The sequence below is a fragment of the Anguilla anguilla genome, chromosome 19, assembly GCF_013347855.1.
Source record: "Anguilla anguilla isolate fAngAng1 chromosome 19, fAngAng1.pri, whole genome shotgun sequence".
Lineage (NCBI taxonomy): Eukaryota > Metazoa > Chordata > Actinopteri > Anguilliformes > Anguillidae > Anguilla > Anguilla anguilla.
Genome location: NC_049219.1, coordinates 15,670,106 through 15,694,160, shown reverse-complemented (window position 1 = coordinate 15,694,160; position 24,055 = coordinate 15,670,106). Strand labels below are relative to the sequence as shown.

The window sequence follows — 24,055 nt, the reverse complement described above, 5'->3', positions numbered from 1 at the left end:
GCATGACCGCTGGCGTCCTGTAACAGGATCAGTAAAGAGGCGCGGGGCGTTGTTGACCCTCTGTAACACGTCTCTGTTGCAGCGAAAGAGAGGGGCGAGAAGAAGCTTTTCGGCTTTTCCTTTGCGCCCCTGATGCAGGAGGACGGGCGCACGCTGCCCGACGGCACCCACGAGCTCATCGTGCACAAGGTACAGCGCTGCATACTGCACCAGATACATATACCACATATACCACTCTGTGTAGTGCACCCTATGTGTATGCCACATATACCACTCTGCATACTGCACCAGATACATATACCACATATACCACTCGTGTCATACTGCACCAGATACATATACCACATATACCACTCTGTCATGCTGCACCAGATACATATACCACATATACCACTCTGTCATACTGCACCAGATACATATACCACTCTGCATACTGCACCAGATATATATACCACATATACCACTCTGCATACTGCACCAGATACATATACCACTCTGCATACTGCACCAGATATATATACCACATATACCACTCTGCATACTGCACCAGATACATATACCACATATACCACTCTGTCATACTGCACCAGATACATATACCACATATACCACTCTGCATACTGCACCAGATACATATACCACTCTGCATACTGCACCAGATACATATACCACATATACCACTCTGCATACTGCACCAGATACATATACCACATATACCACTCTGTATACTGCATCAGATACATATACCACATATACCACTCTGTCATACTGCATCAGATACATATACCACATATACCACTCTGCATACTGCACCAGATACATATACCACATATACCACTCTGTATACTGCACCAGATACATATACCACATATACCACTCTGTATACTGCACCAGATACATATACCACATATACCACTCTGTATACTGCACCAGATACATATACCACATATACCACTCTGTATACTGCATCAGATATATATACCACATATACCACTCTGCATACTGCACCAGATACATATACCACATATACCACTCTGCATACTGCACCAGATACATATACCACATATACCACTCTGTCATACTGCACCAGATATATATACCACATATACCACTCTGCATACTGCACCAGATATATATACCACATATACCACTCTGCATACTGCACCAGATACATATACCACATATACCACTCTGCATACTGCACCAGATATATATACCACATATACCACTCTGCATACTGCATCAGATATATATACCACATATACCACTCTGTCATACTGCTGTGAACCACATTGTTATATACCGCACTCACACTGGAGTTTCACAAACCATGAAAAACAGGCCCAGACCATTATTCCTCCTCCACCAAACTTTACAGTTGGCACTACTCAAGCCAGTACAGTTGGCGCTTCGCATTCCGCCGAACCCAGATTGGTCTGTCGGACTACCAGACAGAGGAGCGTGGCTCATCCCTCCAGAGAACCCGTCTCCACTGCTCCAGAGTCCAGTGGCTGTGTGCTCAGCTTTCGCTGGGAGGAAATGTGGAAAACCGACCAGTTGGAAATGTGACGTCCTATGACAGAGCCCCTGAGCTCTTCGGTACAGCCCACGCTACTCCCAGTGTTCGTCTGTGGAGGTTGGGTGGCTGTGCGCTTCATTTCATGCACCTGTTAGCAGTGGGTGTGGCTTAAATGGCCGAAACCACTCATTAGAAGGGGTGTCCGCATACTTTTGGAAATATGCTGTATGTTCAGTGCTGCTGCCCGCATTGGTCAACGTAGTGGTCCTCATTCAACGGGCTAATAAAGACATTTCCGCTGTCCACTTCCTGTGTCCCCCTCTACCCCAAACCTCTCCTTTCTGCACATAACAGTTACTGTATCAGTCCCTGATCCCCCCCAAGACAAACTGCAGGAGGGCTGTGTGTGCGTGTAGCTGCTGTTATAACAGCACAGCGGTCCTGAGAGAGAAAAGCGCTGCTCTTCAGAGTTTAAAAAAGCGCTGCCTGCAGTACTGGGGTGCACTTCAATGCGCTGCTGTGATTTAGGGGTCCCCTCATACTGCGTTCATCCTGAGCTAACCGCCTCTTACGCTTCTGGATTACGCGTAATCCGCGAATAAATCTGGGAACCAAGCGTTCTTAATTGATGGAAAGAGTCCAGCGTTTCCAGCGGAAGCATAAAAAAATAATGACAGCGCTGCAGTTTTAAGGAGCTGAGAAATGTTTAAATCTGTTAAATTAGTCTGACCTAATTCTGCACTTAGAAAACTAGGGCAGCTGCGCATTCAGGACCTGCGCTGGGGATGGCTTAGAGCCAGGAAGTGTTCAGGGGAACAGAGCGGTGTTTGAATACCAAACTTACTGAGCGGTATTTCTGGTGTCGTGACTGAAATGTGTGAGTTTGGGCTGTTTTTTTATTTTTCTAAAGCATGTGGATGATTTGGGGACATTCATTGTTCCTCCTGAGGAAGGTCCACTGCACTGTTCCATACGATGGAAATTTCACGTCTTGTTCTTCTAACTTTCCCCGGCCAGGGTTGTGGGGGTGGGTGTTAGCAGAGAGAGAGGGAGGGCAGCTGGTGTTAAGCAGCTCGCGGTGAGACTTTCTGAAGCTGGTTTCCCTTGTGCTGGGCTGCAGAAACACCCCTTGGAGGATATTGGTGCTGTGAAAGAACTGATAATTTGTTTTAATGGGAGTTCGAGTGGCCATTTCTTATCCCTGTTTTTCTCTCCTACTCGATTCCACTCAGTGCAAATGGCATGCCATATAAATACATATTGCCAGTGGAGCAAGTACTGTGAAACTGCAATTAATTGGTAGTAATAATTGCAGTATATTGATGATTTATTTTTCTCTTTCTCCCTCTCTCACTCCTTCTGTCTCCCTCTCTCTCCAACTCTCCCTCTCCCCCCTCCCAATCTCTCTCTCCCCTCTCTCCCTCTCCCCCTCCCAATCTCTCTCTCCCCTCTCTCTCTCCCTCCCTCCCTCTCCCCCTCCCTCCCTCTCTCTCTCTCTTCCCTCCCAATCTCTCTCTCCCTCCGTCCCTCCCTCCCTCCTCTCTCTCAGTGTGAAGAGAGTGCTGTTCTCCATGACCCCGCGCGCTACCTCAAGCTTCAGTTCTCCAAAGGAAGTCTCCCAGGAAACAATCAAGCTGCGCGAAGCGGCAAGGAGTCCTTCTGGGTCACGTCTTTCCTCTGCTCCACCAAGCTGACTCAGAACGGTGGGCCCCCCCCCCGCTGCTTAATGAGCCCCACGACGCGCTCTGTCCCCCCCCCCCCCCCCAACCTGCGCTGTCCTGCCATTATTAAAAACTAACACGTCCAGAGACAGCACAGGAAAACCAGCACAGGAGAGCTAATGCACACTGTGCTCTTATACAGCTCATGTGCTAGTGATCTTGCAGCCCTCATGTACCTGCTGGTCTGCAGTGTAGTATAATGAGCAAGGAGTTGGTCTTGTAAGCTAAATGTCACAGGTTTGGTAGGACACTGCCGTTGTACCCTTGAGCAAGGTACTTAACCTGCATTGCTTCAGTACATATCCAGCTGTATAAATAGTAAAAATGTAAAAAGTTGTGTAAGTCGCTCTGTATAAGAGCGTCTGCTAAATGCCTGTAATGTAATGATGTGTTAGCTACCTTATAACGCATGTGGCTAACCTGTCAGGTAATGTTAGTGGTAAATCTGCATGAGGAACCTCCTGCTGGTGTTGGGTGGTGGTGGGGATCCAGTGGTGGTGTTTGATGGGGTCTGGTTTCGTTGGGCAGGTGACATGCTGGACCTGCTGAAATGGAGAGCTCACCCAGAGCGGATAAACGACAGCCTGACCAAGCTGAAGGAGATCGACGGCTCCGAGATCGTCAAGGTAGAGGCGCCGCCCGGCAACGCACGCGCTCTGTTTGTGGATTTCACTCAAATTTCATTTTTTTAAAATTCTTTCCTTCCCCTGCAGTTTCTGCAAGACACCCTGGACACGCTGTTCGGCATCCTGGACGAGAATTCCCAAAGACACGGGCTGAAGGTGTTCGACTGCCTGGTGGGTCCTGTGGGGTTTCTCCCACCGTGTTTGGGGACAGCTGTGGGGCGGGGGTGGGCTTTAATCAGACTGGACGGGGGCTGGCTGAAGGGGGCGTGTGGAAACACTCGTTGTTTGTGTGAAGGTGGGGGTGTGGGCGTGACCTGGAGACCTGTTTGGGATACAAATGGGCACTGAAAATACTGACTGCATGGGATATTATAATATTGTAATAAAGTGTATTGCTTTCTCTGCATTCCAGATAAGGGGCAATGCGTATGCATTTTCAACTTAACTTAGCATTCACCTGATCACCCCCCTCCCCCCTCCCCCCTCCCCCTCCCCCTCCCCCTCCCAGGTTCACATTATAAACCTGCTGCAGGACAGCAAGTTCCAGCATTTTAAACCCGTCATGGACACCTACATCGAGAGCCACTTCTCTGGGGCGCTGTCTTACAGGTGCGTTAAATAAGAAGCTCACTTTGCTTTGTGGCGGGACGGTGGTAAAGTGGTGCGGTCTGAACTGCTCTTCTGCGGGGGCTTGCGATATCAATCCGGCCTTGTTAAATTGTGACCGTTGCAGCTGCTGTCGATGTCCTCTTTTTCCAGCGTGGATTTTTCGGCTGGCTCATTAAATCCAAACTGCTCAGCTGTGACTGTAATAACTCCGCTGAGGTTGTTCCTGCTCTTCGCCTCTCTGTTGAAAACCCAATTTAAATGTGTGCCTGTCTGTGCCCTTAACTGGTTATTCTTTCTCAGTACATTTGTTTTCATTGGGATTTTAAAACGAGTCCCAGATTTCAGTATGAAATGTATGCCTGGAATAAATATTACGCTGTCTTTTGATTCTCTCTCTCGTTCCCCGTGTCGCACCTCTGCCGGAATATATTATATCAGTAAGACACACACGCATATATATATATATATATATATATATATATATATATATATATATATATATATATATATATATATATATATATATATATATATATATATATATATATATATACACACACACATATATATATATGAATGTTTGTAAGTAGCTGAGTGTAGCGCTGGCACAGCGGAGGGGATGGGGGGGATGGGGGGGGATGGGGGGGGGGGGGGGGATGGGGGGGGGGGGGGGGGGGGGGGGGGGGGGCGTCCGATTTCAGAATCTGATCTCCACAAAAGCCGCGCGTTTTGGTGAAAAATGCAATCCTGCCTCACCACAGGCCCCGGTTCTTCCATTTGGACTGCGGTGTTTTAACGAAGGTCCACTGCTGCATTCTGGGAAGAGAGCTGTGCAGGAGCGATGCAGGGTGTGCCTGAGCACTGATACTAATGGGGATAAATGTTTCTCATTAGACTTTAGACAAAAATAACGGGAGTTATTGGTTTGTCTTCTGCCTGAGAAATGCTACTGCATATTGTGTAGCGCAGCTGATCCCTGAGGACAGGGGAGTCAGACACACACACACACACACACACACACACACACACACACACACACACACACACACACGGCTCATTCTTGGCCACTGTGGCTGTGTTGCAGGGATCTCCTCAAGGTCCTTAAGTGGTACATGGACCGCATCGTGGACGCAGAGCATCAGGGCCACATCCAGCAAGTGCTCAAGGTGAGAGACAGACACAGCTCCTGCATTACCTGCACAGTTACACGCGCATACTCACACTCACACTCACACTCACATTCACACTCACACTCACATTCACATTCACACTCACACTCACACGCGCACACGCACACGCACACACGCGCATACTCACACTCACACTCACATTCACACTCACACTCACACTCACATTCACACTCACACTCACACGCGCACACGCACACACACGCACACACACGCACGCGCACACGCACACACTCACACTCACATTCACACTCACACTCACACTCACATTCACATTCACACTCACACTCACACGCGCACACGCACACACGCGCATACTCACACTCACACTCACATTCACACTCACACTCACATTCACATTCACACTCACACTCACACTCACACGCGCACACACACGCACACACACGCACGCGCACACGCACACGCACACGCACACGCACACGCACACACTCACACTCACACGCACACGCACGCACACGCACGCGCACACGCACACGCACACGCACACTCACACTCACATTCACACTCACACACACTCACACACGCACACGCACACGCACACTCACACGCACACACACACACGCACACTCGCGCACACACTCACACTCACACTCACATTCACACTCACACGCACGCACGCACACACACACACACACGCACACGCGCGCACACACTCACACACACACTCACATTCACACTCACGCGCGCACACACACACACACACACGCACACGCACACACACACACTCACACACACGCACACGCACACGCACACACACACTCACACTCACACTCACATTCACACTCACACTCACACGCACACACACACACACACACTCACGCACGTATCCCTGCACACCCCCTATATTCTCAGAGTCTCTGACTCAGTGTCTGCATGATCTCGTTTCTCTTTCCCAACATTTGCGGATATTAAATTTTAATCAGTGAGACGACCGGCCTGGGGCTGCCTGCTTTATCACAGAGCACGTTACTCTCTAATAGTTTGTACGCTGGTGATAATGTAGAAACTAATGTGTTTAGTTGTTTTCATTTGGGGTTCTCCCTCCCTCCCTCACTGATGCTGTCTCACTGGTGAGCCCCCCGGCCTCTCTGTGCCTTTGTGTTTGTTTACCTCACCTGTTTTTTAATCATCACTGCGCATCTCTCCCTCCCTCCCTCTCCCTCTCTCTCTCTCTCCCTCTCTCTCTGTCTCTCTCTCTCTCTGTCTCTCCCTCTCTCTGTCTGTCTCTCTCCCTCCCTCCCTCCCTCTCTCTGTCTCTCTCTCTCTCTCTCTGTCTCTCTCTCTCTCTCTCCCTCCCTCCCTCCCTCTCCCAGGCCTCGGAGTACATCTTCAGATACATCGTGCAGTCCCGCCGGCTGTTTGCCCGCGCCACGGGCGGCCAGAACCAGGAGGAGTTCCGCTGCTGCGTGCACGAGCTCTTCATGTCCGTCCGCTTCTTCCTGTCTCAGGAGAGCAAAGGCACCAGCCCCGTGTCTCACACGCAGGTGACTGCAGCACTGCGTCTGCGCAGGCAGCGAAACGCAGGCCTCCACGGCCAACAGGAACATAAAGCACTAAACACTGACTGCAGAAAACACTGACACAGGCAACAAAAACACTGACACAGGCTACAAAAATACTGACACAGGCAGCAAAAACACGAACGCCGGGAACAAAAACACTGACACAGGCAACAAAAACACTGACACAGGCTACAAAAATACTGACACAGGCAGCAAAAACACGAACGCCGGGAACAAAAATCGCCACACTGATAAAGATGCCAGCACAGACCGTGTGAAATGGCAGCACAGACCATGTGAAATGGCAGCACAGACCATGTGAAATGGCAGCACAGACCATGTGAAATGGCAGCACAGACCGTGTGAAATGGCAGGACAGACCGTGTGAAATGGCAGCACAGACCGTGTGAAATGGCAGCACAGACCATGTGAAATGGCAGCGCAGACTGTGTGAAATGGCAGCACAGACCATGTGAAATGGCAGCACAGACGGCGGTAGACAGCAGTGCAGTCTGGCGGTGCGAGTGGGGGGGGGGGGGGGCAGTGTGAGGCCGGCACTGGTGCGCTGATTAAGGTGGAAACGCTTTAATGAGATAAATAATCGCGCGGCTAATTCAGGCTGCCTGCTCTCGGGGCTCGGCTCGTGTGGAAAATGCCATCCTGTCTGCTAGGCCACGGCCGCGAGAAAGACGCGCTTGCAGAGCGCAGCTGAGGGGTTGCAAAGCATTCTGGGAAAATATTTGTCTGGAGTACCGAGAGGGCCGGACTTAAATGCCATCGGGCCGGGGGGGGAGACGCGGCTGATCCCTCCCAGCGCCACGTTCCTTAGGAAGGCTTTTCGCTGGATTCCTTCGGTGAAGCCCAGAGATGCTGGTCGTGATTCAGGGCTGAGTGCGGGGCTGAGTGCGGGGCGGGGCGGGGCGGGGCGGGGCGGGGCGGCGGGGTGGAGCCACGGGTTTCTATTAGCGACGGGCGTGGAGAGCCGCGCGATGACTGCGGGCCATTCTGCTGCTCTCTGTGTCTCAGAGCTCAGTCAGGGCCATTGTGACGCCGCTCACGCTTCTGTGGGGAAAGAGATTACTTAACTACTGCAGTGTTCAGTCCCTTAAGTACTGCAGTGTTCAGTCCTTTAATTACTGTGGTGTTCAGTCCCTTAATTACTGCAGTGTTCAGTCCCTTAATTACTGTGTTGTTCAGTCCTTTCATTACTGTGGTGTTCAGTCCTTTCATTACTGTGGGACCCTTCTGTACTCTTCTGTGTTCAACACAGTGTGTTTCTAAAATAAACAGAACTGAGATTATTAATTCTGCCGGAACATGAATATGAGGGCTTACGGTAGAAATCCTTTATTAAAATCATTGAAGCATATTTGGAAAGTTTTTAATTGGATATTTTTCTTTATTTTTTTATTTGTCTAAGTAAAAAGCCCCTCTGAAGGCTGTGTGAGCTGTTTGGATTGTTTGCGTAGCGCGGAAGGCCGAAGAGGTTTTCTTAATTCAGCCTTTAATTCTGTCCCCAGGAGTGGTATTGGCAGAGCATTCAGATGTGCGCTCTGTTGAGGTCCCTGTTCCGTGCGCTCTGTTGAGGTCCCTGTTCCGTGCGCTCTGTTGAGATGTCCCTGTTCCGTGCGCTCTGTTGAGATGTCCCTGTTCCGTGCGCTCTGTTGATGTCCCTGTTCCGTGCGCTCTGTTGAGATGTCCCTGTTCCGTGCGCTCTGTTGAGATGTCCCTGTTCCGTGCGCTCTGTTGATGTCCCTGTTCCGTGCGCTCTGTTGATGTCCCTGTTCCGTGCGCTCTGTTGAGATGTCCCTGTTCCGTGCGCTCTGTTGAGATGTCCCTGTTCCGTGCGCTCTGTTGAGATGTCCCTGTTCCGTGTGCTCTGTTGAGATGTCCCTGTTCCGTGCGCTCTGTTGAGATGTCCCTGTTCCGTGCGCTCTGTTGAGATGTCCCTGTTCCGTGCGCTCTGTTGAGATGTCCCTGTTCCGTGTGCTCTGTTGAGATGTCCCTGTTCCGTGCGCTCTGTTGAGATGTCCCTGTTCCGTGCGCTCTGTTGAGATGTCCCTGTTCCGTGCGCTCTGTTGAGATGTCCCTGTTCCGTGCGCTCTGTTGAGATGTCCCTGTTCCGTGCGCTCTGTTGAGATGTCCCTGTTCCGTGCGCTCTGTTGAGATGTCCCTGTTCCGTGCGCTCTGTTGAGATGTCCCTGTTCCGTGCGCTCTGTTGAGATGTCCCTGTTCCGTGCGCTCTGTTGAGATGTCCCTGTTCCGTGCGCTCTGTTGATGTCCCTGTTCCGTGCGCTCTGTTGAGATGTCCCTGTTCCGTGCGCTCTGTTGATGTCCCTGTTCCGTGCGCTCTGTTGATGTCCCTGTTCCGTGCGCTCTGTTGAGATGTCCCTGTTCCGTGCGCTCTGTTGAGATGTCCCTGTTCCGTGCGCTCTGTTGAGATGTCCCTGTTCCGTGCGCTCTGTTGAGATGTCCCTGTTCCGTGCGCTCAGTTGAGATGTCCCTGTTCCGTGCGCTCAGTTGAGATGTCCCTGTTCCGTGCGCTCTGTTGACATGTCCCTGTTCCGTGCGCTCTGTTGACATGTCCCTGTTCCGTGCGCTCTGTTGAGATGTCCCTGTTCCGTGCGCTCTGTTGAGATGTCCCTGTTCCGTGCGCTCTGTTGAGATGTCCCTGTTCCGTGCGCTCTGTTGACATGTCCCTGTTCCGTGCGCTCTGTTGACATGTCCCTGTTCCGTGCGTTGGGGCAGGCGCTGTTCCTGAGGACGTTCCCGGCGGTGTACGGCGAGCTGCTGAAGGTCTTCAGCCTGCGGGAGGTGGCCGGACTCGTGTGCGAGACCCTGGGCAGCCTGCCGGTCCTCACGCAGGTGGAGTGCCCCCTGGAGGCCGTGAAGCTCCAGTGCATCGCCAAGACTGTGGAGAGCCAGCTGTACACCAACCCCGGTACATGGTAACATGAGTATACTACACACACGCACACGCGTACACTCATCCACTCACGCACAATTACACACACGCTCGCTCACACACACACACACACACGCGCAAACACATACACACACATACACAAATGCATACACGCACGCATGCACACACGCACACACACACGCAAACGCACAAACACATACACACACGTACACAAATGCATACACGCACACACGCACGCATGCACACACGCACATCCATAACACACTAACACACACACGCACGCATGCACACGCACATCCATAACACACTAACACACGCACGCACACATACCCACACATGCATTTTCTGTGCCGGTGTTGGACTCCACTTACTCTACAGTGTCCCTCTTAATTGCATTGATAAATTATCCCATCTTAACCAAAATGCCTGCAAATGTATCTATAATAATGATAGCTGGTAGTACAATTTTCAGAATTTAGGCAAGCGTAATCAAGGAAATAAAGTTAATGAATATTCCTGATGATTCTAATGTAATATGTATTCATCTTTTTAATTGGTGTTTTATTCATTAATTGTTAATTCATTTCCTTTCTCCTCTGGCTTTTTATGGGTTTGGTCTTCTATGGTAGCCAAGATCAATTTTCATATTTTCGTGGCCGTGTCTGTTTTCCTGTGGTTATTAGCGGCCCTGACCGGTGTAATTACTGCGCTATTCCGTCTCTCTCTCTAATTAAATCTCCTCCGCTTGGTCGCACGGGGGAGAGTCCTGAGGCGGTGGCTTATGCAGAGTCCCCTCGTCCCCTCTGTGGAGCGTGAGATGGGGGGGTTCTGACAGGAGCTGTCCAGTGGACTGTGACTCTCCTGTTTTATTAGCCGAGTCCGCTGTGGAGCGTGAGATGGGGGGGTTCTGACAGGAGCTGTCCAGTGGACTGTGACTCTCCTGTTTTATTAGCACTGTCCACTTTGAGCTAATGAGCTGTGGATCCCCAGTTAATGGATGGGGTGGAATCTGAATATTTCCTCATTTCGGGAAATTGTGAGAGGAAACGCGCTCAGTCCAGCTGGGCGCTGGGACGCATGAAGTATAAATCAATGAGATAAAGGACTGCACTCCTATGAAAAAAAAAAAAAAAAAGTAATACTTTTTTATTAAATTTGAAAAGTAGGTTTTAAAAAAAGTATTAAAAATTTTTTTTCATGGTATTGCAGTCCTTCATCTAATTCATTTCATATTTCCTCATTTTGCACTGATTTGTTCTCGGTCTACTGCAGGAAGGACTGTGCGGGTGTGGATTGAGTGCAGCAGCATTAGCCTGAAGTCTGTGGATGTTTATTAACTTCTTTCGCTCAGTTAGTGGTGAGAAGTACGGCCTGTGAGCCTGAGGTTTCAGAAAGCCCCAGAAGGGAAGAGTGCCTCAGCTTGGTGTTGATCTGGTGCTTTTGCTTTGGCATGGCGAGAAAGTTCTCTCTCAATGACAAAATATGATCACTGAATCTAAAAAATAAGGATACTGGGACCTCTATACGTGATGCCTTCCATGTCAGATGCTTTTATACTGGTGTTGATGGCACAGAAATGCGCTGTCTACCTTGACCCAGTACAAATGAGCTCAGATGGAAAAGGTGAATGCACACAGAGGACCTTTGTAAAGGGATTGTTGTGAAATGTGTAAAATGGCAGGAGGGTCTCTCTGTGCTGGACTGGTGGGCTGGAGGAAGCCAGCAAGAGCCTGACCGTTTGACCAAGTTTTACTGCCCGTTCCTGAGTCTGTCTGTCTGTCTGTCTGTCTGTCTGTTCTCCTGACCCTGTGTCCTTTCCCGTTGCAGAGTCCAGGTGTGTGCTGCTGCCCGTGGTGCTGCGGCACCTCCAGGCTCACCTGCAGGAGCAGAGGGACCTGGTGATGTGCGGACGCGTCCTCAGTGCCGTGTTCTGCCACGGCAGACAGGAGGGGACGGTGAGTACCGCCTGGGCCTTCGCCCCGATACTGCCTTTACGCATTACACATTACGCATTACGCGTTACGCGTGTGCGCCACACAGTACTATCCACCCAGGACCATCGCAGCGTTTCTGAGGAACTGAAACCAAAAAGCTTTCTCGTGAGAATTTTCTCTTGAGAGTGGGAATGAAATATCTGTGCTGTCACTACGGGCATCAGAACAGGAAGTGGAAAAAGCAGGCATTTACTGTGGCAGTTTCTTTAAACAAACAGCAACAACAAAAAGAACTATTTGACATGCGCCACTGAATTAAAGAGATTTAGAAAATGTATCAGGATGCGGGAGGGCAAGTACAAAAACAAATATAAATTGCCAGTGACAGAAAAATATGCGTTTCTTCATTTTTATTTATTTGTTCTGTTTTTCACAAAGCCTGTGCCTGAAGCGTGTCTGTGCGCTGGCACGCTGGGGCTTCTATTGTTTCCTCTAAATAGAGTGTGAAAACGGAAGCACAGTCCGCACTCCGCTTTTCTCACATTTTGTAAAATTAATGTTTTCTTTTCAGTTTTATTGGACAGCACGGTGTAGCGAGACGGGAAGAACGGGGAACGAGAGTGCGTGTGCAGACAGTGCTTTAAGGGCTGCACCACCGAGACTCCACGTTTTAATAACTCATATAATCGTTTTATCATTTATAGCAGTACAGAGTGCATGTGGTGTCCTGTGCTGCTGTTATTTCATTCCCTCTTTAAACGTGTGACTCGGGGGAAGGGACTTTGAGCTGCTCTGACGACAGTGATTGACATGAGGCCTGACAGCTGGGATCCAGGCGGCCGCTTCCCCTCTGTAACCCTGGAGACGCCCGGCACAGTCCGGGCCTCACGCCTGTCCTGGTTCCCTTTCGGCCTGCAGGAGGCGTCTGCGTGCGAGGAGGTGTCGGTGATCGTGGAGAGCCTGCTGGCCGTGCTGCTCAGGACGATACTGGAGATCACCAACCGGCCCCAGTCCACCGGGTCCGCCTTGCGTCTGCAGTTCCAGGACGTCACGGTAACAATCCTGGCCCCTTGAGGCCCTCAAAAGTAACGAGCACGTTGATGACACAACCTTCTCATAGTCACACTATTAACCCTTTAAGGTGTGAGGTCACAGATATGTGATTATACTGTTCTTAACTGAACATTCTGATGCTGATGTCACAGTCACTGCTGGTAACTGAAAGCAACTGACAGCGAGTTCTAGAACCCTGACTTGGAATTTTGAAAAAGAAAAAAACATTCCAAAAAGCCTCCTCTTCAAATGCCTGTTTCAGTCTGATCCACAGCCCTGCGGATGCTAACGCTGTTTCCTCTGCTCAGGGGGAATTTGTGGCGTGTCTCCTCACTCTGCTTCGACAGATGACTGACAAACACTACCTACAGCTTCTGGAAAGGTTCTCCAGTAAAGACGACCTGAGGGTACGCTGATGCTGATGATGATGATGATGCAGATGCTGATTCTGATGATAAATATTCCAAATAATAAATATCAGTGAGGCTAAAAATAACTTTTCTTTTTAATACCTGTAAATGTTAAATTCAGTTAGACTCTTCGTCTTTTGGTCTGTCAGGACTTCCTCCTGCAGCTCTTCACCGTCTTTCGCATTCTCATCCGGCCGGAGATGTTCCCCAAAGACTGGACCGTCATGCGACTGGTCACCAACAAGTAAGGGCCTGCTTCTGCCTCCGAGCGCGAGGGTAATGACCTTACAGCACTGTGTATTACTACCTCATCCCCACGAGACTAGTCCATGTGGAATGGAATGTGGAAAACACGCTTGGAGACTGAAAGCTGTAAGCTTATGTGAACTTACAGGGGTACACTGTAGGGTACAGTCAGGATGTTGTAGACTTATTTTTCTGTAGGGTACAGTCTGAATCTTGTAGTCTTATTTTTCCTGTAGGGTACAGTCTGAATCTTGTAGTCTTATTTTTCTGTAGGGTACAGTCTGGATTTTGTAGACTTATTTTTCCTGTAGGGTACAGTCTGGGTCTTGTAGTCATATTTACTCTGTTCGGATTGAGGCTAATCGAGGCTGTGTCTCTCGTGCCCTCTTCAGCGTCATCATCACCACGGTCCTGTACCTGTCGGACTCTCTGAGGAAGAACTTCCTGAGTGACAAGTTTGATTATAAGGTGAGAGGAGATGGTCACGTAAACACACACACACACACACACACACACTGACGTTGGGCAGTAAATTGCCCTGCCCTTTGTGGTGTGTAATCTCCTGTTCAGATGCGCTGCACGGGCCTGTGTTTCTCCTAGGTGTGGGACTCCTACTTCTACCTCTCTGTGATCTTCATAAACCAGCCCTGCCTGCAGCTGGAGAAGTTCTCCCCGTCTAAAAGGAAGAACGCTCTAGAAAAGTAAGGGACTGTCTGGGCGTACGGATGGTGCTGGGTGGAGCTAGGATGCTGGTGTCTGTCTGTGCCTCTCTGTGACTGCCACTCTCTCTGTAGGTACGGAGATATGAGGGTGATGATGGGCTGTGAGGTCTTCAGCATGTGGCAGAACTTGGGTGAGAGAGGAGCTTGTTCACAGCTTGCATACACTTTGTCACACTTTTACCCATTTAATACGTGATACGTGATAAATGCTGAGAGGGTGCAGGTTAAATATCTCGCTCAAGATGCAACAGCAGTGTTACACCTCGGATTTGAGCCTGCAACCTCTGAGTTACACGCCCAGTTCATTAACCGCAGTGCTGTGCTACCGCTGAGGCGGATTTTTTTCTGGAACGTTCCAGGGGAGCACAAGCTGAACTTCATCCCGGCCATGATCGGCCCTTTCCTGGAGGTGACCCTGGTCCCGCAGCCAGACCTCCGCAACGTCATGATCCCCATCTTCCACGACATGATGGACTGGGAGCAGCGGAGGAGCGGCAACTTCAAACAGGTAGCACTCTCCTGGCCAATCAGAGACCTTCAAACAGGTAGCACTCTCCTGGCCAATCAGAGACCTTCAAACAGGTGCCTCCCCCCCAGCATGATCACTGTTCTCCTGGTGGCAAAGCTGGGAACTGCAGCTGGCTGTATTGGTCTGATTTAATGATGTGTGTATGTATTGGATGCTTCTCTCTGTAGGTGGAGGCCAAGCTGATCGATAAGCTGGACAGCCTGATGTCGGACGGCAGAGGGGACGAGACGTACAGGGAGCTCTTCAACAGCATGTAGGTCACTGCGCATCAGCAAGGACCTGCAGCAGCACCCGGCGTGCAGTGGAGCAGGGTGTGAGTGAGTGTGGAATGGAGTGCGAGTAGAGAGGGGGTAGGGTGTGAGTAGGGTGGGGGTTGAGTGTGAGTAGGTTGTGAGTGAGTGTGTGGGATTGAATTTGGAGTGGGTGCATCTCCGTTAGCTTGTGCTTTCAGTAAGACTGAAGCCCCAAATCACATCACAAAGACCTCTTTAATATGTCCTCCTATACCACAGAGCCTATGCTGTCAGTATATATGGAAGAATACTGCGGATAAGCTGTAAAAATGCTTATGCATCATAGGGCTCTACCAGGCCATAATGGTATCTGTTTTAGTAGCATCTCTACTGATATATCACATACTGAAAGCACCAGCCAACAACAGTGCTTTCTTCTCTTTCCTTGTCTTTGCCCATACTAACATTGTAGTAACATGTGAGGTGGGTGTTGCAATTAACATATTAAAATTAATCTGTCCTATCAATGCTTCCTGGAATAGAATTCCTCTGTTTGGCCCGTATCCTAGGTAAGACGCTGTTTTCTATGCTGTGTGTGCTTGCGTAGTACTTGCTAGATGGGTTTAGGGATGGGTTTGGGTGATGAGCTGATTGTGACAGAGGACAGTAATGTGGTGGGTTTGGGCGGGTAGAGGGCAGTAATGTGGCTGGTTGGTGGATGGGGGACAGTTATGTGGCTGGGTTTGGTGGACGGGGGACAGTTATGTGGCTGGGTTTGGGGTATAGAGGACAGTAACATGCCTGGGTTTTGGGGGTATTGGACAGTAACATGCCTGGGTTTCGGGGGTGTTGGACAGTCTTATGATTGTGCTTGTGTCTCCCGCAGCCTGCTGAAGAAGATTGAGAGGGAGACGTGGAGAGAGAGCGGAGTCTCTCTGGTCGCTACTGTCACACGACTGATGGAGAGACTGCTGGATTACAGGTGCTTACTGTACCACACACACACACACACACACTCACACACACACACACACACACTCACACACACACACACACACACCACGTCTCACTCACACACATGTATACTGTCACACACATACCGTCTCACTCACACACATGCATGTTGAGAGGGTGTGTGTGTGTGTGTTTTAATCAGGGCTGTGTCACACACATGTACAGTGTCACACATACCGTCTCACTCACACACATGCATGTTGTGAGGACGTGTGTGTGTGTGTGTGTTTTAATCAGGGCTGTGTCACACACAGGGACTGTATGAAGGTGGGAGAGGTGGATGGTAAAAAGATAGGCTGCACTGTCAGCCTCCTGGTGAGTACAGCTCATTCCACATTTACTGAGCCTTTGTCTTTATATCTGATATTCTCTTCTATCCTAAATTGTCTTTATATCCCATATGAACTTTTTAATAGATTCTATGTTTTGTCTGAGCCACTTTTATATCCTGCATTCCTTTTCATTATGTCTTTTATGACCTTCATTCTTTTTTCTGAATTCTACATGTTGTCTTTTATATCTGACATTCTGCCTTCTGCATCCACATTTGCACAACCTGCGTGCTGCTCTGGCCCTGCGTAAATACCTCACTGCGCCTGTTTCCGTTACCAAATGGCTTTTCCAGCTGGAAACGTGATTACCGTGCGCCTTTCCTGCAGTAAAAAAAGCCCAGTGACATTTGATGGCTTATGTTCGGTGGGCCGCCTCATTTTAATTCCCACTGTTCATAGGTGAGTTGGCTGGTTTCATCAGAGTCGCTCAGAGGCAGTAATTCTTTTCCGTGTGTGTGTGTGTGTGTGTGTGTGTGTGTGTGTGTGTGTGTGTGGTGTGTGTGTGTGTGTGTGTGTGTGTGTGTGTGTGTGTGTGTGTGTGTGTGTGTGTGTGTGTGTGTGTGTGTGTGTGTGTGTGTGTGTGTGTGTGTGTGTGTGTGTGTGTGTGTGTGTGTGTGTGTGTGTGTGTGTGTGTGTGTGTGTGTGTGTTTTTGTTCTGCCGCTCAGGTGCTAATGGGTGTGCTTATCGCTTCCCCCAGCTCTCAGCTTCTGCTTTAGCTCCTTTACTCTGCCGTGTTTAAATCCCTGCTTTCTGCTCGGCGCTGTGAAATGCTGCAGCACTTCTGCAGGTTTGTGTTATGCAACTGGCAGCGTCGGGTGAGCAGCGAACGGGCAGCCTGTGTGGGCTGGCGGCAGAAGCCTTACTGATATCACACGAGCGCAAAAGTGTGAAGCGCCAAATTAATCTGTGTGTTCTGCTTGTCCCCACACCCCCCCCCCCCAGAACTTCTACAAAACGGAGCTGAACAAGGAGGAGATGTACATCCGCTACATTCACAAGCTGCACGACCTGCACCTGAAAGCACAGAACTACACAGGTGTGTGTGTGTGTGTGTGTGCGCATGTATATGTGTGTGTGTGTGTGTACGTGTGTGTGCAGCATTGTGTGTGTGTGTGTGTGTACGTGTGTGTGCAGCATTGTGTGTGTGTGCGCAGCAGTGTGTGTGTGTGTTTGCACGTGCAAGCCTACTGCAGTTGTGGATGTACAGTATGGGACACAGAGGTTTTCATGTGGGGGTACAGGATTAAACTCAGAGATCAGGGTTTAGGGGTGACACTGTTCCCCCCCCCCACAGAGGCCTCCTTCACGCTGCTGCTGTACGACGAGCTGCTGGAGTGGTCAGACCGGCCGCTCAGAGAGTTCCTCAGCTACCCCATGCAGAGCGAGTGGCAGAGGAAGGAGTACCTGCACCTGTCAATCATCCAGAACTTCCACAGGGGCAAGGTGAGTACGCACCTGTCAATCATCCAGAACTTCCACAGGGGCAAGGTGAGTACGCACCTGTCAATCATCCAGAACTTTCACAGGGGCAAGGCAGGTACGGCCCTAGTGGAGAGAGTGTCTATGGCTGCTCTTCTGTTGGTCTTCTACTGCCACCAAGTGGTATTAAAATGCACTGCACTGTAGCACAGAACGCTTCCACCGATGCCTTTCGGATGAAGCCCTGCGTGCCTGCAGGTCCTGATCTTATCAGTATTATGAAAAACAAATGCTTCTCTTGGAACTGACGTACTGATGATATGTGTCTCCTGAACCCTGTGATTCACAGTGCTGGGAGAACGGCATCATTTTGTGCCGGGAGCTGGCTGACCAGTATGAGGCCTACTATGACTACCGCAACCTCAGCAAAATGAAGGTGAGAATGTTGTTTTTTTTTTGTTCTTTTTGCCTTAACAAAGAGCTGAAGTGGATGGGATGCGTCTGGGTTTGTGGGAGTAACACAGCGGGTGACTGCGTAATGTGCGTTTGAGCTTGTGGGGCGGATGAGGACGGCAGGCAGTGTAGTATCGCGGGTAAGAAACTGGTCTTGTAATCTGAAGGTCAGAAGTTTGATTCCTGGGTAGGACACTGCAGTTGTACCCTTGAGAAATGTACTTAACCTGTGTTGCTTCAGTATATATCCAGCTGTATAAATGGATGTAAATGCCACATGGAATGTTGTGTAAATTACTCTGGATTGGAGTGTCTGCTAAATGCCTGTAATGCATCCGTTAGGGAACAGTGCCCCCTCTGGCCCCTGCTGGTATTGCAAGCGTGGTCTCTCGCTGTCTCCTCAGATGATGGAAGCTTCTTTGTACGACAAGATCATGGACCAGCAGCGGCTGGAGCCGGAGTTTTTCAGGGTCGGATTCTACGGCAAGAAGTTCCCCTTCTTTCTACGAGTGAGTGCTCTGTGCTTCCTCCTCCCTCTAAAGCCGTTTATTCTCCGTCTCTCTCTCTCTCTCTCTTTCTGAGGTTTAAAAATAGACCCCAGCTGGGAGGTGGGCACGCAGATGCTTATGTCACGCAGGACTGCTTTCCAAACGCATGGACCCCGCGTTCAGTAGTGACTCAGCGCTGACCCGGCACTCCCACTGCCTGTGCTCTCATTCTGGGGCCTCCTGCATTTACTGGGAGGGAGGCTCGCGGGTTTTAGAAGGATTTTTAACAGCATTGCTCTAAAACAAAGATGTCTCTCTCCAAAGATATTTGTTTACCATGTGATTTGAAAAAGAACCCAACAAACTTTTTTATTTTTGGTCATTTGTCTCAAAATGAAAAAGAATTTTATTTATTCATTTATTTTTTTCTGTGTGCACTTGGGCATTGATGCTCACCAGCAGTGACAGTAATGTCCACTAGGTGATGCACTAGGGCTGGCTTTTCCCTGCTCTCTCTCTAGGGGTTTTATAACGGTGATGGGTAATAGATTTAGACTGAGTGGAAGAGACAGTAAAGGGCTGTGCCTGCGTCAGGCAGCCGGGAGCAGAGTACAGGGGCATTGAGTGTAATCTGATCTGCTTTAATGAAATGTGCTGTGCAGCACTCAGGCTGAGGAACGGCTTCATCAATTCGGTCAGCTTCCCCTTTTCAGTGGAAACTTTGTTCAGTGTGTTGAAATGGGGAATTTTTAAAGATGTTAGTTGATTCATCGCTTAAGTGTACAACGCTAAATAATATGCAAAGGCCTGGTAACCAGGTAAATCCGGTTGATCTGTGCCTGCTAACCAGGGAAATCAGTTTGTTCTGTGCCTGGTAACCAGGTAAATGTGGTTGCTCTGTGCCTGGTAACCAGGTAAATGTGGTTGCTCTGTGCCTGGTAACCAGGTAAATATGGTTGCTCTGTGCCTGGTAACCAGGTAAATATGGTTGCTCTGTGCCTGGTAACCAGGTAAATATGGTTTCTCTGTGCCTGGTAACCAGGTAAATATGGTTGCTCTGTGCCTGGTAACCAGGTAAATATGGTTGCTCTGTGCCTGGTAACCAGGTAAATATGGTTGCTCTATGCCTGGTAACCAGGTAAATGTGGTTGCTCTGTGCCTGGTAACCAGGTAAATATGGTTGCTCTGTGCCTGGTAACCAGGTAAATGTGGCTCCTCTGTGATCATCGATTAGAGTCCTCCTGCACAGCTGGTGGTGATGCTCTCAGCCTCTCTCCCTCTGAGCCGCTCATTACATCAAATTACCTTCCATCGCTCTGCATCTCAATGCAGTGCATTACACTCAGGGAGCTGCTCAGCCACGAGCACTGCCCTGTTTAAAGCTGCCAGTCAGGCCCCTTCTGAAGGACATGTCTGCCTGCCTGCTTTAGCCTGCTGCATACACACACATACAGTGTGTTTGCTGCATGCCAGTGTGTGTAAATATCTGCACATAAAATGTAAATGTAATACATAAATAATAATGTAATATAAAGTGCGTGTGTGCAGGGCTCTGCGGGACTCACTGTCTCCCTCTCCTGCAGAATAAGGAGTTTGTGTGTCGGGGGCACGACTACGAGCGTCTGGAGGCGTTCCAGCAGCGCATGCTGAACGAGTTCCCCCACGCCATCGCCATGCAGCACGCCAACCAGCCCGACGACACCATCTTCCAGGCCGACGCCCAGTGTATCCTGCTAACCGCGTAGAAATGGGGCGAGGGGACGACGGCACTCTCTGTGTGTCTGGTCACGTTCATTTTGAGTCAGATATCATTCTCACACACACACACACACACACACACACACACCTGTGAGCTGCAGAACCAGCTGTAAGACAGGAAACAGTCGCTGTTTCTCACTGTGAAAGCTGCTGCGATCGTTTTGGACGGTTTTTTGGAAGAGCTCTGTTCTGTAATGTGTGACTCCCCCCCCATGTGAAATTAGCGCAGAGGTGGCCAGTCAAATAGCATTAGCACGGCGCTTAGTTATCCTCGTGTAACAATTAATCAGCTCCCCCTGTGGGCTCTGGGCCGGGCTCTCGGCTGGTGCTTCTGTCCTGCACTTCCTGTCCTGTTCTTCCTGTGAAGCCGCGGTCTGGCGGCCCCCGGCCCTCCTGGCTGTGTGTGTCGAGCGTGTGCGTTTGGGCCTTGACCCGCGAACGTGTCCAGACCTGCAGATCTACGCGGTCAGCCCCATCCCAGAGAGCCAGGACGTCCTGCAGCGGGAAGGGGTCCCCGACAACATCAAGAGCTTCTACAAGGTCAACCACATCTGGAAGTTTCGCTACGACCGGCCCTTCCACAAGGGCACCAAGGACAAGGAGAACGAGTTCAAGGTGCGCAGCTCGCCCGCCCCGACCCGCGTCCCAGCATGCACTCTGTTCTCGCTTCTCGGCGTGCCAAATTGAAAAAGTGGGTCTTATCTTCTGGAGGTTATTAGCCCTGAGTGGGCAGATGAGTGGAGCGGCGTAACAGTTCAGTGCAATCTGCAGTCATTTAACCACCGTAATTACACAACACTTATCAGTCCTGGTTTTCATCAGTAATTCTGTCCGTTCCCTTAATTCACTCTCCCAGTCCCCGTGCAGTGCGTAGGCCGAGCTCTGAAGAGACTGGGTTGGCGTGTGTGCTGTACAGAGTCCTCCACTGTAGACCAGGGCGTCAAAGCTTAGAGGCACATGGTGTCTACAGGTTCTTGTGGTTTCCTCCAGTGGCTGGCTTAAATTAATAACAAACATGATTACACGTGTCCCTTTCAAATACCTTGGTTGCATATGCGTATGTGCAGTGATCGTGTGTGGGTGTGTGTGTGTGTGTGTGTCTGTGTCACTTATGGACATAAGTGTGTGTGTGTCGTAAGCACTGATTGTGTATGTGTTAGTGTAATAGATGTGTTTTTGCAGAGCCTGTGGGTGGAACGGACCACGCTGACTCTGGTCCAGAGTCTGCCCGGCATCTCGCGCTGGTTTGAGGTGGAGAAACGGGACGTGGTGAGTGAGGTTCCTCTCTCAGTCCCCCCTGCCCCACTACTTTTTTACTCTCCTGACTGGCTTCGTAAATACTGTATAACAGCAAAAGGCAAAAACAGTTACAGGTTTGACTCGGTCTTCAGGAAGACTGTTTCCTTTTTACAGTGTTTCTGTTTGTGTGTGTGTGTGTGCATGCGTATGTGTATGTGTGTGTGTGTGTGTGTGTGTGTGTGTGTGTGTGTGTGCATGCGTGTGTGTGTGTGTGTGTGTGTGTGTGATGTTCAGGTTGAGATCAGCCCGTTGGAGAATGCGATGGAGGTGATTGAGAATAAGAACCAGCAGCTGCGGACGCTGATCTCTCAGTGCCAGGCCCGCCAGATGAACAACGTCAACCCCCTGACCATGTGCCTGAACGGCGTGATCGACGCGGCCGTCAACGGTGGGCTCACCCGCTACCAAGAGGTACAGTACCGCAGCAGTGCGCTAACCCGCTAACCTGCTAACCCACCCGCTACCAGGAGGTACAGTACTGCAGCAGTGCGCCAACCCGCCCGCTACCAAGAGGTACAGTACCGCAGCAGTGCGCTAACCCGCTAACCTGCTAACCCACCCGCTACCAGGAAGTACAGTACAGCAGCAGTGCACCGACCCGCTAACCTGCTAACCCACCTGCTACCAGGTGGTACAGTGCCGCAGCAGTGCGCTAACCCGCTAACCCACCCGCTACCAGGAGGTACTGCAGCAGTGCGCCGACCCGCTAACCCGCCATCTGCAGGAGCCCAGTACCAGCGGCTCGCTCGCGAAAGGTCAAACGGACAGTGATGGATGCCTGGGAGAATTGCGACGTGCGAGCTGCTTCCGTTTCATTTTTCTCTCTCTCTCTGCACCTGGGCATCCCTGCGGTGGTGCACCTGTTTTATCTTTCACCCGGCGCACGGTTTAAAACGCCCCGCGTGTCTCTCTCTCTCCCCCCCGCCCCCTCCCCCCCCCCTTGGAACAAGGCCGGCTTGCTAGAGAGTGTCAGTGGGGACTTAGCGGGTGAAACCTGCACAGCAGGTTGCTTGAGATGAGATTTGTGGAGGGAAAAATGCAGCAGGTTTAGAAGTGTCTCGCCTGTACCAGGGCCAGATATTAACACCCTGTCTGTGGAATTGTGCTCCAGCTGGAGTTTGTGTTGGGTTTCTATGGATTTGTGCACGTCAGTGCCAATAGTTATACAGCGATAGAGTCAGTGTTCTTACAGTGCTGTCAGAGTACCGATCCCCCTTCTAAACACAGCCCGAATGAAAGTTTATCCCAAAACAAACTTTGCCTAAGCCATTTCAGCCTGTGCGATCTGTCATCAGCTCTGCCGAGTAATTATTTCCTCTCTGCTGCAACTTCAGAGAGGAGTTCTGAGATAAATTCACTCGCCGTTCTTCTTAAAGGAGGGGGGAGAAAAACACATCAGTGTTTGCCTTAATCAGTTCATTTATAAAAGGTCTTGATAAAAAAAAGGCTAGACAGTCGCTGGAGTGGTCTGTGGCTGCCGTTTGGAAACGATCCATTCTTCAAGGCCACAGCATCTCCTGTGTGGATCGGATTTAATTCCTTTAACCAGTATTGAATATAAATGATGCGATTGCGTGTAAAGAATACTTTTATTTAAGCGTCATTGGCGCGTGGTAGTTATGGTGACGGGTAGCCGAGTCCGATGTTATTGACTCAAGTTATTGATAGCATCTTCTGTTTCCCCGCTGGATTTGTCCCTTTATTTAGTGCGGTGTCTTTCTGTCTCTTTGGAGATAAACAGGAGTGTCCTTCTGAGGCCGATTCGGACGCTGTTCCTTTATGTGCTCTTTTATTCCTTTATATTTTTCAGCGGGACGGTGTCGCTCTGTCACGGCGCTCGTATTGTCCTTTTCGGTCCTCCTGTAGTTGTGCGGAACGTCTGGAACGCCGGGCGTGAAGTTTGGCGATAAGGCCCGACCCCGGCCTCCTCTGAGCTGTTTTATTTCACAGACAAAAGGCCGTATCCAAGGATTCATCGCTTCTCAGAGCTCACACTGTGCTCTGTGCATGAGGCTCAGGGAGCACAGCTAGATTCATTCAGTTCAGCATAAAA

At 50.1% G+C, this 24,055-nt stretch overlaps 1 protein-coding gene across 3 annotated transcripts in view; it reads left to right on the top strand.

The window, feature by feature from the left end:
- LOC118218728 (dedicator of cytokinesis protein 4-like) overlaps positions 1–24,055 on the top strand; it is a 129,217-nt gene that overhangs the window by 42,938 nt on the left and 62,224 nt on the right. For 2 of the 3 annotated variants that reach the window (XM_035401366.1, XM_035401365.1), the window contains exons 16-43: positions 83–189; positions 3,069–3,222; positions 3,769–3,866; positions 3,954–4,037; positions 4,375–4,475; positions 5,560–5,641; positions 6,997–7,167; positions 9,934–10,126; positions 11,939–12,066; positions 12,964–13,098; positions 13,407–13,505; positions 13,658–13,752; positions 14,147–14,222; positions 14,355–14,455; positions 14,549–14,607; positions 14,836–14,984; positions 15,173–15,258; positions 15,781–15,807; positions 16,125–16,220; positions 16,507–16,567; positions 17,528–17,621; positions 17,880–18,028; positions 18,354–18,440; positions 18,862–18,966; positions 20,529–20,670; positions 21,152–21,318; positions 21,886–21,972; positions 22,237–22,413. In XM_035401366.1, coding sequence (XP_035257257.1) covers positions 83–189; positions 3,069–3,222; positions 3,769–3,866; positions 3,954–4,037; positions 4,375–4,475; positions 5,560–5,641; positions 6,997–7,167; positions 9,934–10,126; positions 11,939–12,066; positions 12,964–13,098; positions 13,407–13,505; positions 13,658–13,752; positions 14,147–14,222; positions 14,355–14,455; positions 14,549–14,607; positions 14,836–14,984; positions 15,173–15,258; positions 15,781–15,807; positions 16,125–16,220; positions 16,507–16,567; positions 17,528–17,621; positions 17,880–18,028; positions 18,354–18,440; positions 18,862–18,966; positions 20,529–20,670; positions 21,152–21,318; positions 21,886–21,972; positions 22,237–22,413 — 3,110 coding nt within the window. The remainder of the gene's footprint in view (positions 1–82; positions 190–3,068; positions 3,223–3,768; positions 3,867–3,953; positions 4,038–4,374; positions 4,476–5,559; positions 5,642–6,996; positions 7,168–9,933; positions 10,127–11,938; positions 12,067–12,963; positions 13,099–13,406; positions 13,506–13,657; positions 13,753–14,146; positions 14,223–14,354; positions 14,456–14,548; positions 14,608–14,835; positions 14,985–15,172; positions 15,259–15,780; positions 15,808–16,124; positions 16,221–16,506; positions 16,568–17,527; positions 17,622–17,879; positions 18,029–18,353; positions 18,441–18,861; positions 18,967–20,528; positions 20,671–21,151; positions 21,319–21,885; positions 21,973–22,236; positions 22,414–24,055) is intronic. The other variant, XM_035401364.1, reaches the window with a different exon arrangement.